Source organism: Osmia lignaria, chromosome 5 (genome assembly GCF_051020975.1).
Source record: "Osmia lignaria lignaria isolate PbOS001 chromosome 5, iyOsmLign1, whole genome shotgun sequence".
NCBI classification, from domain to species: domain Eukaryota; kingdom Metazoa; phylum Arthropoda; class Insecta; order Hymenoptera; family Megachilidae; genus Osmia; species Osmia lignaria.
This window is the reverse complement of record NC_135036.1, coordinates 9,654,264-9,670,233: the sequence shown is the minus strand read 5'-3', so window position 1 is coordinate 9,670,233 and position 15,970 is coordinate 9,654,264. Positions and strand designations below refer to the sequence as shown.

General features: G+C 40.4%; 2 protein-coding genes across 7 annotated transcripts in view; both read right to left on the bottom strand.

Annotated features, from left to right (window-relative positions):
• Positions 1-372: 372 nt before the first annotated feature.
• On the bottom strand, positions 373-10,667 carry Ptpmeg2 (Protein tyrosine phosphatase Meg2). Of its 2 annotated transcripts, XM_034325701.2 has the most exons (10): positions 9,597-10,667; positions 8,213-8,446; positions 8,044-8,133; positions 7,729-7,869; positions 4,455-4,718; positions 3,981-4,369; positions 3,676-3,915; positions 3,428-3,578; positions 3,116-3,323; positions 373-3,024 (listed from the first exon to the last, which is right to left on the bottom strand). In XM_034325701.2, exons 1-10 carry the CDS (start codon positions 9,627-9,629, stop codon positions 2,795-2,797), a joined length of 1,980 nt encoding a protein of 659 aa, XP_034181592.1. In that variant the 5' UTR covers positions 9,630-10,667; the 3' UTR covers positions 373-2,794. The 2 variants fall into 2 exon arrangements, with proteins under 2 accessions (XP_034181592.1, XP_034181593.1); XM_034325702.2 differs by lacking the exon at positions 4,455-4,718 and having other exon boundaries at positions 9,597-10,663.
• A 707-nt stretch (positions 10,668-11,374) lies between these two features.
• The window catches only part of Kdm3 (Lysine demethylase 3), a 152,825-nt gene continuing 148,229 nt past the window's right edge, over positions 11,375-15,970 (bottom strand). For all 5 annotated transcript variants that reach the window (XM_034325692.2, XM_034325695.2, XM_034325694.2 and 2 more), the window contains 3 exons: positions 14,383-15,817; positions 14,040-14,295; positions 11,375-13,953 (listed from right to left, as the gene is read on the bottom strand). In XM_034325692.2, coding sequence (XP_034181583.1) covers positions 13,641-13,953; positions 14,040-14,295; positions 14,383-15,817 — 2,004 coding nt within the window. In that variant the 3' untranslated portion in view covers positions 11,375-13,640. The remainder of the gene's footprint in view (positions 13,954-14,039; positions 14,296-14,382; positions 15,818-15,970) is intronic.

The window sequence follows — 15,970 nt, the reverse complement described above, 5'->3', positions numbered from 1 at the left end:
ATGTTAGAGAAATATAATATAGTAATACGATGAGAAATATAATAGTTGTGATGATAACGACGATGACACTAATGCTTGATGACTATAATAGTAATAATAGTAATAATAATAGTAATAAACGTGATTGTACCGATAACATGCCCTTTACAAAGGTAACCCAAGAGTAGGAGGAACGTGCATACATTGAAAATTTTCAAAGTTATTTTAAATCTGACTAAGCATTTAGTACAACAGTGCTTTTTCGTTATATAAAATTCGAAGATACTCCTAACAAAAACAGTTCGCTATCGATAGACTTTGATCAAAATTGAAACGCTAAACTTTGCGCGCAATATTACAAGACTGTACACAAAATACACGCGCATCGAGTGCTTTTTCTTTTTTTTTTTCCTCATTTTCTCAAGAAGAGGAAGCGAATGCTTCTCTCTATTTTAAAAAGATCCTTGTTCCAATGAATTTCTTGGCATCGTGTAACGCGTTATGGCAAAACGAAGCGATTATTAAATTATTAATTACAATTCGAACGGTAAATCTTAGGATTATGACGTTTAAACGAAACGCAATTAAATCGTAATTAAAACTTCACGCTATCATGGCAGCGTTCGTAAGAACAAACATTACGGAAAAACGAGCCGAGGAAATTCTAACGGCTATCACATATCGGACATCGCGATCATTAATTCACGTTGTCTCCGTTAACACCTTACCAACCGGAAATTCATTAATGAACATTTTGATAGCCGCAATTAATATTGACCGAGATATCGGAAACAGATATCGGATTTCTGTTTTTTTTTAATTACAATTCTGAATGGGAGGTAAGGTGTTAAAATTCGCGATTATACATTGAATTCACGACGCACGAAATACACAACATCGTCTTCGTAACAACAATTTAGTATTACTATGTCTCTGTAACTATTTAATATATATATATATATATATATATATTTATGCATATTTAACAAATAGACGTTTAGACAGCGATGATTAGAAACCGGACAATTTAGACACGGGTTCGACGACATCGGATTGCTTGCGCGGACATCAATGTTCGTAGTGGCTGATTCGCGTAAAAGAAAAAATGATCTCACGATGAACTAAAATCGCTTAAAATCAAACGTACACATCCCACGACACCCCGAATACATTATCGGCGCAATTACATCAGAGTTTAAAAGGATCGTCAGCATCCTACGAAGTCTAAATAATAAATTACAATCGTTCCTTCTCTTATATTCGTACAGTACACGAAGACTTTCATGGAAGAGCGTACTTAGAAATTTGCAAATATATCTTTGCTAAAATTGTGAAGAGGAAAAAATTCTATCATTGCCATAACGAAGCACGTTTGATTCTCGAGGTAAACTATAGCATGTTATTCGGGTTATTTCCTTTGAAACTTCATATTATTACTTAAACTTCACGTTATAATATTTCTAATTTTCTTAATGCTTAATCGAATTGGAAGTAGTTTTTAATCTATACGATGATCCCTGATTAGAAATCCCTGTTAACCAATTAAATTGCAATGATCTGAGATGATATAGGAGAGATTAATCTTTGGTTACCCCCAAAAAAATGCCTACTTAATACAATTGTCGATTAATTTTAGCGTTTTGTATGGCTGAAGCCGTTGCCACGCGTTATAATATAATCGTGACACTGTCCATTGGCCACCGTTCGATCACATTTTCCCCATAGTTTGCGACTTCTTGTAACATTTATATTTCATTAAATCTTTGTTAGATTCATTACACTTACAGGTCTTCAGATTCGATAAGGTTACCAGTTTAACCCTCTCATATAAAGATTCTATAACAATGTATTCTTACGAGTTTGTACTTGGTAATTTAAGTTCGTGACAAACGTTGAAAGCATGAAAGACCTATCGCGAAGTAACAATTCAATTAGCATTTTGCCCTCTTTAAAGCCGTTTGGTGCGAGTTTAATTTAATATAAAAAAAAAAAAAAAAAAAAAAAAAATAAGGAAAAACTATATATATAATCGTTACACTTTGTAAAAGTTTGAACAGCAATAAAATGTAAAATAAATATTTAGCGACAGCGGAAGGAGAACGAAACAGTTCTAACAGATACTAACTTCTACGGTAATAATCTAATAAATAATGTCCTTTAAACAATTATTTTAAAAGTTTACTTTGCTTTAATAAAATTGTATCAATCGACCGGGAGCGTTAAGCCTTGCAACTTCGCTCCTCATACGTGTAACACAGAGTACAAGAAAGATCCTGTAAACCTATGAAATAGGATAATTCGCACTTGTATACATACATACATACAGATATATATTAATTTAATTGACATAGTATTTGTTTTTTTTTCTTTTTTCTTCTTTTTTTTTTTAAATGGAATGTTTATAAAGTAAGGCGATTTATAGTTTACGCGTTTTAAATAACTTGTAGTTACCTTTCAGAATGTACAATAAAATTTACATATGAGAGGGTTAAAATAGGAGATTCGAACGATGCATCATTCGCAACGCTCGTTTACCATCGAATTTTTCTCACAGAGCAAAATATATATATCAAGGAACAGAAACGACGAATTTCTGTTCACGGATTTGGCCTTGAAAAAACTAGTCCATCTTCTTTCAATTATTCTCTAAACGTATAGCCTAACAGAAGAATAGAAACCTGAAATATTACATCGATGGAGATGATAGCAAAAAATAACTTTCAGTTATTTAAGCTAGAAACAGGCTATTTGAGGAGACTATTATGCATACTCGGGAAGAACATCAATCTGGTACATGATAATAGAGCTTAATACTCTAGTCAGAATCTTCTTCTATGGTTGGAGGTAACATAGCAAGATGTTGCGGGCTAAGCATCCCTCTGGAAAGCGCGTACTCCGCCAGAGCACGATGACAAAACACGTATTGGTCTGGCATTTGAATACTGTAGGCCCTCTGTGCTCGAATTTTTTCCACCGTCCCGCGAATGTCTACGGTCCCAGTGTCCTCTAGCCGCGATATGCAAATGTCTAACGTACAAAACGTTCCTATAAAAAAATGACACGATACGCAGGTTAGTAAAGCCGTGTTCAGGTATTCTTTCGAGACCTGCGTTCGCTCCAAGTGCACTCTAAATACCTGTCCTTCCTATGCCAGCACTACAGTGCACCACTATCGGTGGTCCTCGTGGATGTCCGGCCCATGTATCACCTCTGCTCGCTAGTAACTTATTTTGTTGTTGTCTTACTAAGGCTAGAAACTGTAGCAAAGCTCTGGCCGACTGTGGAACACCATAATCCGGCCACGCTGTGTACAGCATATGGCAAACCTCTCTTGCCTCATCAGTCTGAAACAGAAAACGTATTTATGACGCGCATGTTCGCTTCGATGTAGCTGCTTTTCAAAAACCGAGTGATTTGGTTTCCGTTTCATCCAAAAGTTATACCGTACCTTGTTGTTTGTAAGGAGAAGCATGGATATCGTATAATCGGGATTGGTATCGACTTCGAGGGTGGTTACCGTGAAACCACCCGCTTGTACTTCGTCACCCGGTTCTGGACCCCAATACTGTGCACATTTCGTGCGTCCTCGTTCTACCACTCTGAAAATCATCATCGAAAAATCATCGTTATCTACAATTTTCTCTAACTTCTCCAATCAAGCATCATATGGGAACGTGTTGTAACAAGACGATGTACCTAGTAGTCATAACAACGACAAGCGTTTGCTGTTCCCAAACCATCCTCCAAAAATCACCACAAGTTTTCGGAAGGGGACCCTGAGTGCTGATAAACGCATTCTTTTGCTTATAACCATCAACAAAATTAGCATTTATATAATCGGATGTGGCGTCACCGTCTACTTGCGACAGACATACTCTACTGTGATCGTAGCAAAGTACGTCGGTGTACCGATTCTTCGGTTGATTAGACCTTAATCTAAAAGGATATTTCAATTATTTGTTTGCGGTGAATTCCAATCGTATAAAAACCTTGCCACGTACTTTGCGTTGTTGAAGGAACCTTCCGGCGGTCTTTGCCTAATTTCCGCGTACTCTGCTATGAGTCCAGCGCGTCCCCTCGAATGTATCTCCTCGATAAGTTGCTCCATGGTAACAGCCTGGAGGCCAAGATCACCGTGGAGGCTGTCGTCGTCGCTAAAACCTGAACTAGCCGAGGACGGAGGCTGAACTGGAGATGGTGCTTCGTCGTTTCCCATCCATACATCACCATTCGTGATCTCGATATCGCCGATATTCGAGATACCATTTTTCACTTTACTCTTATCGATTATAGGACTAGTCGAGCTACTAACCGTTGTTCCATTCGGGTTCTGATGAACCGTGTGATTTTTCGATGTGGGCGAAAGAGGAGTACCCACTTTGGGGGTAACCTGGAAACATAAAGCAATCTTGTATCATCGATGACGAATAAGAACGATGAAATAAAAGGTGCTTCTTTTATTTTTAGAGACAAACCTCGCAAAGTTCACCCCCGCCCCTGTTTGTCATGGATTTAAGACAGTGGAGCAGCCATGCCTCATGCTGTACCTCCAACGTGCCACCCAAACGATGCGGTAATGATTCCCGTGGGATATGTAACGTTAATTGAGGAATGGATACGGTGAATACTCTGTCCCTCAATTTTTCACGAACGAATAATCGAAGGATCTTAAACGGCGCCTTGAACCATAACGGCGCGGTCACTATTAAAACTTTCTTCAATTTTGCCGGGTAACCACCCTGAAACAGTAGTGCGATTTTATCTTTAAACGATGCATTGAAACATGTTTAATGAGAATTTAAAAATTAACACCAAGTATCGGTAATCTTTACAAGGAGCTACTATGTAATGGTACATGCACATAGGCTTGCCAGGCAAGGCACATACGAGATCACGTGCGTTTATTACCAAGCTAAACAAACAGGAGGCATTGTAAACAGAAAGGAAAGAAAGAAAGAGATAGAAAATAATCGATATTTACACGATACAGTGTATATTTTTATAAATCAAGGTTACATAAGAGGTATGAGAGATAGATATAGATCTCGTTTGCAGAAACATATTCTTTCGTTCCTGTAGGACAATACCGCTTGTCTCCAGCACAAAAGGAAGGCTGTTAAAAAAGCGTTCGCGTCAGGTGACTGCATAATTTATTTTCGAAACGGAGCGACTTTCAAAACCGACCTCTGAAAGACTGTGCGCAATAATAGAATGGTATATAAACCCGAAGCCTGTTTAGTGCCAACTGCAGCCAATTCTTAAATACATATGTATATATGTATATTTATGTTTAACGTACGTACAGTTTATTCGTTTTAGAGGAAAATCATAGGATTATACGTTATACGTGGCGGAACTTTCGATCCAATTTACCGTCGAAGCACCGTATTACACAGGCTACTCTCGTGTGTTAAGTTAATCTAAACAGTTGTAGAACTCGATAAAACTAGGGCAGAAGTATCTCGTGGTACGTGCTCGATTATCATCGAAGATTTCAGCCTATTTAGAAGAGCCGTTGTAACGAGCGAAAAATCTGTCTCGCATTCGAGCATGTAAAATACAGGAAACACGGTAACTTAACCCTCTCTGTACCCTCGGTGGTGTGTATAGAGGGCGGAAGTACCGTAACGGCAACGACGTCAGCAGTACTACTACACCTTTGCCAGGTTGAGCGCCCAAACCCTACTGCATAAGAAACCCCGCGAAATCACCACCGAACAGAATATTCACATTTTCAACCGTATCGATACGATTTCAAAGAATCCTCGATGGTAAGGGGTTGAATCGAACGATACGAAAGATCGGTAGAAATCATTTCAAGGGATCGTTAGGGATCGTATCTGAGAATTTTAAGAATCAATCGATAAATAAAAATGTTTCATTTACCGTAAATCGTGAGGAGGTGCAACGTAAGCGAATTCTTTGTCGAGCATCGGTGACACGAGCTCGTTCGACGATCAAGCTCTTTAGGAGCGTACAGCTCGAACGAGCATAATTCAGATTTTATCCGGATAAAACGGCGATGAAAAAAAAAAAAAAAAATATGGAGCACTCTCGATGGAAATCCGTTTAATCAGCAGGATGGTATGTTGGCGTCGAGACGAGGTGGAAGTAAAATCAGTGCCGGCACTCGGTCAGTCAATCGATAACGCGAAATTAGTATAACCGTTTTCGCACGGTTGACACGGATCGAAGCGAACTTGGAGAGTCTCGTTGAACTTGTATGTTTCGTTTTACTTGGCCAACGTGATCGGTCGGTCGTAAAATGTGCACGAACGTACGGGAGGTGCGGGCAGACGTGAACGATTCGATGAGAATATACGCACTGGTCCGACGGCGGAATCAGGTTGTAACTTCTTCCGATCCATGCACGATAATGCCGCAAAGGGGTCACGATGATTACTGACCGCGAGCGTCGCGACGTTATCCCGCGTACAGGCGCATGCGCGCCGACGACCCCTTCCTTCTTTTTACCACCGCTGCCTGGCTCCAACATCCCCTACGCGAATTTCTTTTTCCCCCCACGACAAAGGTGCAATCGTACATGCACTGACGTATTACCGCAGTGTCTCTCAACTGTAAGCGCGCGCCGGTGCATCGGCGTCAGGCGAAAATGCATCGGGATTCTCCAGGCTGAATGCAACCGTAACCGCGGGAAACATGCGTTACGTACGAGAAGGTTATCAACCTGTAACAACTCGTTGCGAATAAAAACGACCGAGTATTTTTAACCGAGAATACGGGAACGTAAACAAAATATTGCTTGTCGTAATTCCTATCTCGAATTTTCATTTTAATCAAAACTTATTCTCTGGAGAACGGTACGAGTTCGGGATATAGCTTATCGCGATAGCTCGACGAACGGATCAAATTTATCATTGAGAACTATAAATAGGCGTAATAAAGAGAAAATTGAATGAACGTCTTTTTTTTTATTTTATAAATCAGGCGCGCTTTATCCGTTCCAGAATAGAATTTCAGTTTTATCCTCGCTTCCTGGTAAACAATCGACCACACATGACGTTTATTTTCATCTCGCATTCGATGACGTTGAAATCTTGTTATATATAGTTTTCATAAATATCCTATAATTGCGTCATTCTGGATGAAACCTTTGAAATTCCCTTGTTCTACACGTACCGTGCGGTTCACTGGGCAATTGCGAACGGGTTTTCGTCGAGCGTTAACAACCCCTTAAGCTTTCCGGTTCTTTGAGATGCACCCCTCTATGTACGAGACGGTTCGAACTTAGTTTGCATACACGCACGCTGCTCGGCGTGTTACATAATCGAATATTTGATGGAATAAAAAGTATTTAAATATCTTGAAAAATATCACCTACGGTCTGCGCTCCTACGTGATAATCTTGCCGTGCACCGACAACGCGTCTACGTTACACGATTTGATTTCGTTCGTGGTAAGGATAAAAGGCAAAGATGTTGATTAAATTTCCTGTGTAAAGATAATAGCCTGTATTCGGAGCGATCCACTAGTAGCAACAAAACCTCTGTTTCTCGGAACTCCGTCAAATACAGATGTAAATCCACGGAAACGGATAATGAATCAAGACCGTTGAATTTTTCGTACACTGGTAAATGTAAACCTTCCCCGCTAAGAATAACACTTTTTATTTATTCGAGCTTTAACAGCGATTTATAAAGACCAAACTAAATTTAACGATTCAGAACGATACTGGTATTTTCCTGTTCTACTTGGAATAAAGATACGAAGATACGTGGCAAGGCTTACCTTTAGAAGAGTAAGAATTTTTTGTGAAAGATCATAGTCGAAATTCTGATATTTGCTGTCCGACATGTCATAAATAAATACCAGACCATGCTTTTGAGTCTCTACACTTTCGAGAGCTGCATCCAATTGATACACAACACCCTGGAACGTGACAAAGAAAGTTCTATTATTAGAAATGCTTTTCTCATAAGGAAACCATTAAGAAACTATTGTATCATATCTTATTATATGCCATTGAATCGTGCATGAATCATTCCGTCCGCTCGTCGAACGAAAAGTATATAATATTATGATGTTATCTCTGATCATACATACCTGTAGCGTCGTTTGATGGGTTGTGTTTTGTGGTAGGTGCAAATGTGCTGTAAAAATAGCTATGGCTGCCCCTGTAGCATCCCTTGAAGGCTGAAACATTTCCGCCAGGTATGCTATTGAAGAATACGGCAAGTAAACTGAATCGGTTCAATCAATTAAGGACGCTTACTAAAACAGTAAATTTTCCTGTGCGTAATTCGCTGAGCAAAGGTTCCTGAGTCGGATACAATAATGCAAGACCTTCTCTCCTTCTGGTAGCTTCGTGCTGTTCGTAAAGGGCTAATGCTCTTGCGACTTCAAATTTCCTTGCGGTCAAAAATTTCACTGCTGTACTCCAGGATACCGGACCGGTCCTTCTACCAGCCCTACACTTGTTCACAGCTTCGATAAACTCTTTCGTAGCCTGAAAATGAAAACAACGATTGTTAGTACGATTGACAAAAGGAAAACTCTGATGTGTAATTGAAATAAGGGAAAAATACATTGAGGATGTAAATACAAAAGGAGCGAGTAGAATCCATCGGTTCGATTAAACGCGATTTCCAAAAGAACAGATTATTGAATCGTTTCTTTTTTCTTCCACACGACCGGTCTTACGCGTACGCACGCGTGTAATTAACGATAGTTAATCGATAGGAAGGCTATTCGCGACGTTTTAAATAATCGAATAGTCTCACACCATTTTTACTTTCGAAACGTGTAAGAGTCATTCGTCAATGATTTGTGTACATGCCCTGAGTACCGATATAACTTCCGGTGCCCGGCTACCTCCCCACCGGCAACTTCCGCCATAGTACGCTCGCCGGGGTCCGGCACGGTAAATGGATAGGTTCGTTCCAGGGTCAAGAAATTTAATATCGCGAATCGATACTTTCATAAAACTTCTCATGAATAGGAGTTTCTAGTTTGCATCGACGTATTTATGGAAACCAGTACAACGAGTATCCCGTCGATCAATTTTCCTGCATTTTTAATTAGCGACGACTTTGAAACGGAGGAAAAGTTAACCTTTCTCTTTTTGCGTGCCTGAGCGCTACTTACGGAGCGAAGAAACTTTTCTTTTTTATTTCATTTATTATCTTACAGCACGATTATTCGAATAAAAAATAAATCATTCCCAGAATAAAGAAAAAATCCCGCGCCGTTTAGAATCGGAATGTTATTCTCGAGATGACAGTATATCTAGTTGCACAAACATCGACGATTAAAGTTCGGAGTACACACGCGAAGCTATCGCGCTCGTTTAACCGATGCATCGTCGAATAAAGTAATCGTCCCTGAGAACGATGTAGTTAGATCTCGTGAATGCCCATTGAACGGTACATATTTCTATCTAGCGGTTTCCGTTGAAATTCATCGGGAAAAAATTCGAAGGATTCGAAGAGGAAATAGAGCGAACGATGTTTATATTACGCGCTCACGTACCTGGTATAGCAAAGATTACGGAAGAAAAGAAGATGAACGAACTATTGTTTCGCATAGCCCGCGAGACGATGAAAAATGATCCCCGCCGATGGATAGACGTCGAAGGGAACGATTGATAAACCGCTTACCTGCTCTTGCTCGACGGTTAACGTGGCTGCCATTTTGACTTAACGCACTGACATAACCGAAGAATCAGCACTGGCACGTAATTATTTTCGTGTCTAGCCTAACCATCCTCTGTCTATGATTACACATTTTGTTTGACCACCTAGCGCACACAACGCGATCCCTACGATTGACTTATCCGAGTCACGTCGAAAACAAGTAGATCGATCCGGCACTCGTTCATTGTCCGACGCTCAACTATAGCAGAACCGTTCTGACTCGTACGGACGCTCGATTCTCTTTCTATCCCGCGGGTTCAGCGCCATCTTGGGAGCGTGACTGTGTAGGCGAACACTCTTACCGTACTATAGACATTACCCAGAGATTTTCTACAATAGTTTATCGGCTCTGTCTGTCCTTCACGCGGCGGATATGGTATCATTGGACGAGTATAGCAACTGTCAAAAAGACTGCGCCAGCCTTCCGGTTCTTATAGAATTCCGCGGGAATTAAACGCCGGAAACAGGGCAGGTGCGTTCTCCGCCTATGTATAACGGAAAGCAGAGCGCTCTTGGTAATGTATGTATATTCAAATCCGGGCACGTATCGATACGTGTTTCAATGCGATCGATCGAATACCTAGATTGGAATTAGGTATGATTTTAAAAGACCACGAAAGATCCATGTACCTGTGAAAGAATAGTATTTAACTGGCTCAATTGATCGATATACTGTATCTATGGTGAAAATAAAAGATATCAAAGGAAATTCGTTTTTGTTCAATTATTCAAGCTACATTACCTTTCTATGAATAATCAATGTTATTAATTTAGAAGTTTCACGAGCATGTAGCTCAACGTATGTAGGTCGGAAATCCTACGGTGTCTGAGCATCTTAGCGAAAGTATCACGCGGTAAAAGTTAGTGTAATATTGAATCTTTGCCAAGGAGCAACAAGTTAACGTCTCGTCTAGAAGCAACAAGTCCTCTATAATAATCTCCAACTTTCAATCCTAACGTTACACCCTGATGGTCACCGAAGATCCTCTCGGGGGCGCAGCGAACACTGGAAATAACGAAATACGATATTTTTTTTTTTTTTTTTTTTTTTTTTTTGTAATATAAACATTTTTCTTATTCAAACGTATGTTCTTACATTTACACAGTACAAAAAATTATACTCAGACCTGCCGGCCCGCGGTTCATAATTGCTATGACTGGGGGCGGCTGGTGGTGGGGTAGTGCGGGACTTATTTTGGGGGTGGATATTCTTTCGTTTGTAGGAGGTTTAAGGGCTGTACAATTGTCTCATCCATTCCACTCCGCCCCCAATACACGGCCCCTTGTTCTCACGCTCATCCTTCCGGATTTTTTCGTTCAGAAAAAACAACCATGCACACGTCGCGCGGTCACTCAAATACAAGCACACGCACAACAAGCAATCTTTCGAAACGCTATCATTTATACAATAAGAGACACGATCGTTTGATCGTGCTCTTCCTCGCCGCGTATTCAGCAACATTTAAATATCGATATTCCTCGTAATAATTAAATCGTAGTAATAATAATAATTATTAATAATAATAATAATAATTAATAATGGTATAATAAACTATCTACCTACGCAAGTGTAAAGTGTATTTTTTTTGTCCATGTTCGTGGAGCGTGTGTTGTCCCTTATAAACCTAAGCTTCATCGTATTTATATATGTATAATAATGTTATTTACATACACGTTTAGCGGGAGAACAAATAATAATAGCTTCGTCTGTAGCAATAATACACACACAGAGTATGCGCGAGTTTTTCCGTTTTTTTTTTTTTTCTTCTAAATAACTTTATGTACATAATTTTTTTTTTTCTTTTTTAATTAATCATCGGTTATCCAACGTGTGTCGCTTGTGTGAATAATAAGGGTATTTCTTTTTTTGCCATTTTGTTTACTGCGTTTGTTACTTAATAATTTCCGTAGCGTTAAACCTTACTTCTTATCTAATAAGATATTTAAAAATTTACTCGTTAAATATTTATTTTAATCAAGTCGTTGTATGCTAGACGAACGTTGAGATCAAAGAAATTGCGGTTTCCAGGATTCCAGTGAAAGATTTCTTTTCTTCTTGTTATTTTTCCTTTCTTTTTCACCCGTGCACGGATATCAGCCGTAAAGAACGCGTTCGACGATCGAGACGTTAAACTACATATGTAATACGCGTGGTGTGTTTGGATCTATGTGTGTAAGTCCATTGTCCTCGAAAATCGTCGCCTTCCTCTCTTCTTCATCTTCTTCTTCTTTTTTCTTTTCATCGGAAAGTTTGATCGAATCGCGGACTATCAGCCAACTTGCGAGAGTAAGAAACGTAAAATCGTGGAAATCGTGGAGATCGAAAGGCGATCGAGGACGACTACGAGTTTCGAGAAGCTCCGGACGCGTTGCGAATAGCAGCGGTTCGTTTGATTGCGAGAAAAGTTGAACGATAGGAACTCGATCTCTCTCTATTTCCCTCTCAATTGATCACCGAATTCTGCACGACTGATCTGTACTATGTTCCCTCATTTCGGATTTGTTACTCTTCCTCTCGCGTTTACTTACTCTTACGCCGTACGATACACAACGCGCGAACAACACTCGAGGATGTTCCACGTCGTTCGAAACATTGGCACTTCGAAAGTCAAATTACAGGCTTTACTTCGCGTTAAATAATGTTACCATAGTTATTAATTATTAATTATAATACAATTAGAATATCGCTGCTCTATCGGATAGACGGTTTTGCGTGATTTGACAAAAATAATATGATTCTCATTTTATTTTGTTTCTTCTTTTTTTTTTTTTTTGTTTTCTCGTTTTCTTTTCACCCTTATTACTGGGTCATCACTGGGCCACAACGTCAATTCAATCTATCATAAAAAACATTAAATTCAATAAAGTCTATTCTCAAATCGATCTTGCATCCCGTATAGACATAATAACGTCGAAAGATTTCATTAACTCTTTCTTGTTCCGATGCCTTTTTCAAAACGACACAGTCATACGAACCTTCGAACAGACTTTGTTCGTTAATAGCCGATATATGTTTCGGAGGAAAATGACGAACGGAAAAATACTCTTGAGAAAGCTGAACTGCAATTATATTATATATTACAACAAACGTACTGGACGCGTAAAAATCAAATTGTTCGATCCGTTTCACTGGATCGACGCGCGAACAAACAGGCAGTGTTATCCTCTTGTGTTCTTTGTCGCGTTGAACACAAGAATCTGATAAGAAATATATATCGGCCATCTGACAAAGCCGAATTGCTTTCTATCTTTCTTTCTTTCCTTGCTCTATAGACCAAAAGCACCAGATCACGAGAGCACGTAACGCGGATCGACAATTATCACTGATCCAGCTAACAATTTAAATCGACATCTAATTGCACAAAGGTACCTCTAGACAATCCTCTCATAGTTGCTAGTAAGAATTCATTACACAGTAATCCATTATCTACATTTATATAATATAGACAGTATGTACTGAATACAGGCACGATATAAGTAATTACAAATAATGTATGATCCAAAGTCCTCCCTTCTGGTATCACAATGGTAATGGACGTGGTGCGTTCGCGATGGCACCGACGACTCCATCGTATTTCTCGGTTGAAGAAAAAAAAAAAAGAAAAAAAAGAGAGAGAAAAATAAAAAGAAAAATAAAACAGACTCGCGGACTTCATGTCCGCCAGCAGCACGTTGCTCGACAAAGGAAACGATATATATATTGTACGAAAAAAGGAAATATTCAAATGAAACAACGAATAATCTCCATTGGCTCAGCCAATACCGAAAAAATCAAACTTTTTGAGTTACTCGTCAAATATCACAACAAATTCTTGCACCTCGGAACAGGTTTCGGAACAGCATCCTAGATGAAAAAATCCTCCATTCCTCCCGGTCTGATCAGCTGATTCGCCATTCGGGAAAGCGAACGAGGGGCGGCAACAGGTTATCACTCGCTGGTTGACAGCGAGATTTTAAATCGAACAATGATCATCAACGGTACTTGCGACCGCGACAGGGGGCCTAGGGCTACGTCTCTTCCTTCTTTATCTCGTTATTCGTCTTCAGTTTGGCAAGAGTATCCTCCTTGATGTTGGACAGAACGGTCAAGGAATCCTTCACAGCGTGATAGATAATGTTTTTAATTTGCAGCTTGTCCTCGTGGTTGGTGTGGGTGTCCGATAATGCACGGAACTCTTGGGTAAGATGGAAGCAGTGCGATACATTTTCTGGGGATACAAAATCCTCGGCTACTTTGATACAATTGTGAAGATTACGGACTTGATGCGGCGCGCCGGCTGGCACGAATACTGCGTCGCCTAGACACTGTACGATAGCGTATCTGTAATAGCGCAAGACAAAAATTCGTGTAATAAAATATATCAATTTTTACGTATCACAAAAGAGAGAAGAAAAATTAATGCCTACCCTTCGACACCGTATTCGCGATACAAGCGTTCTCGTAGGGGTCCATCGAGATAGCAGCTTTGATCGTGAATCGGATCGTGATGCGGTTCTAAACGAGCACCACGTTCCAACGCGACTGCATTCAACAGATCGCGAATTTTATCGGCATCCCTAGCTGCGTAAATGTGCCATAAAGCACCGGGTGCTTCGCCACGTTCGCGAACACGTCGCCGTGTCAGGATATCACAGCCGGCTTCGTCTATCGCTCTCAGTGCTTCTGTAAACGTTAATAAATTTCCTTACTGTTAATTCCGCGAAAGTATTATCTAATATTTGATAAAATATAATCTAAAGTAACAAGTACCTTTAACGTGTTCATCGTTGTCAGCATCCTTTGGAATGCCTACGTAAACCATCACGTTCACTGCGTCGGAAATATCCAGATGAAGATTGGTTGTGCCCTTGTTAGGATGAAGAGCCGAACCGTAAGCATTGTACATCTTAGGTCCTAAATCTGGTCTCACGAAGCAGTCCGGTAGACGACTGGCTAAATTCAATCGTCCGTTTCGATGAGTGTATTCCGATAAGGGTAAAACTTTCATGAGATCCGCGAATCTCGATGGCAACAGTTCCGCGAAATCTTCGCCGGGCGGCCAATCCTTTAGCTTCAGTAACATCGGATTTCCACGCTCGTCCTTCAAACGTTTCGAGAAATGCTCGAATCCTTCCCAGAACTTGCGCATCGGCTGATTCGGTACCAGATTCCCGGTCATGCAATTGATCAGATCGTTCTTTTCATCGCCGAAGTCTCTGGCAAACGAGTCCGGATGCCAAAGGTTCATGTCTAAAGCCTTCGCAACGTCGGACACGATGACCGGTTGTCCGCGTTTCCACTGATCTTGAAATATTCTGTAGTTGTTCGGATTGTTCGGATCGTTTAACCTGAGGAGCTTTCCATCGCAGAGCCAAGAGTGCGGCACATCCGGGTATAAACTCTTGCTTTCCGTCAACGTCATAATTCGAATTGGCAATGGTTCCCTTCCTTTCTGTGTCCATTTGTATCTTCTTACAAAATGCTTCAATTCCCTCGGTTTCTCGTCGTCCAGTCCAGCTTCCCTCTCCTTCTTCACGCTGTGCTCTATCACGCTCGATATCACCTCGTCCAACGTGTCCATTTTCGACTTCTTACCGGATTTCGATACGTTGTTCTGCGTGTTATTTCCCGCGGTAGCGTTCGCGTTGCTGCTATTGTTCGTCGGTGAATTCGATCTAGATCCACTGCCGTTCGACTTGTGGGACGGTCGGATGAGCAGCTCCCTCAACGTGGAATAATTACCGTCCCGATCCTCGTCGGAATCCGAACTGGAAGCGCTTTCGTTTTTATCTTGATTTTGTAACGCGACATCCGCCAACCAATTCAACGGTGAATTTTTGTCTTCTCCGTTCGTCTTACTCTCCGACGACCCGTTCGATTCGTTCACCTTCTTCTCTTCCTTTACTTCTTGTTTAATATTACCGTTCAGAACCGGTACCGAATCACCTTTTATCAAGTTTCGAAGGTAATCGTTTGCAGGAGTTTGTACGATCAACGAACAACCACAGTGCTGAGGTATTCCCCATTCCGCTCTACATTCGTGCAATCGTTGTCCAAGGTGTATCAGGCTATCGCCAGCGATTATTTGCGTGAGCATCAGTCGTTCTGGTTCGTGTACTTGTCTGTTCGTGCACAACAGCCAGGAAAAGTCATCCCTGTCCTTTCCACTTTCCCCCCAAATCTTGATCGTTCCATTCTTGCGTCCCTAACGATCATTACATTTACACGTGAGACTTTTTCTACGTACGAAATTCAAGTTTTCTATATTTTTAAGGTATCGAGAATCGTATCAGTGTTAAAAAGCTCGATTTTTCTATAATTCTTATCACCAAGTTTTCAATCGAATGTAACTTTCATC

What these genes read in the sequence shown, in the direction of transcription:
- Ptpmeg2 (XM_034325701.2), bottom strand. Translation starts at nt 9,629, where the DNA reads ATGGCAGCCACGTTAACCGTCGAGCAAGAGCAG. An exon ending in TAACCGTCGAGCAAGAGCAG is followed by an intron (nt 8,447 to 9,596) that starts GTAAGCGGTTTA and finishes TTTCATTTTCAG; the next exon opens with GCTACGAAAGAGTTTATCGA. An exon ending in TGCTGGCATAGGAAGGACAG is followed by an intron (nt 3,025 to 3,115) that starts GTATTTAGAGTG and finishes ATTTTTTTATAG; the next exon opens with GAACGTTTTGTACGTTAGAC.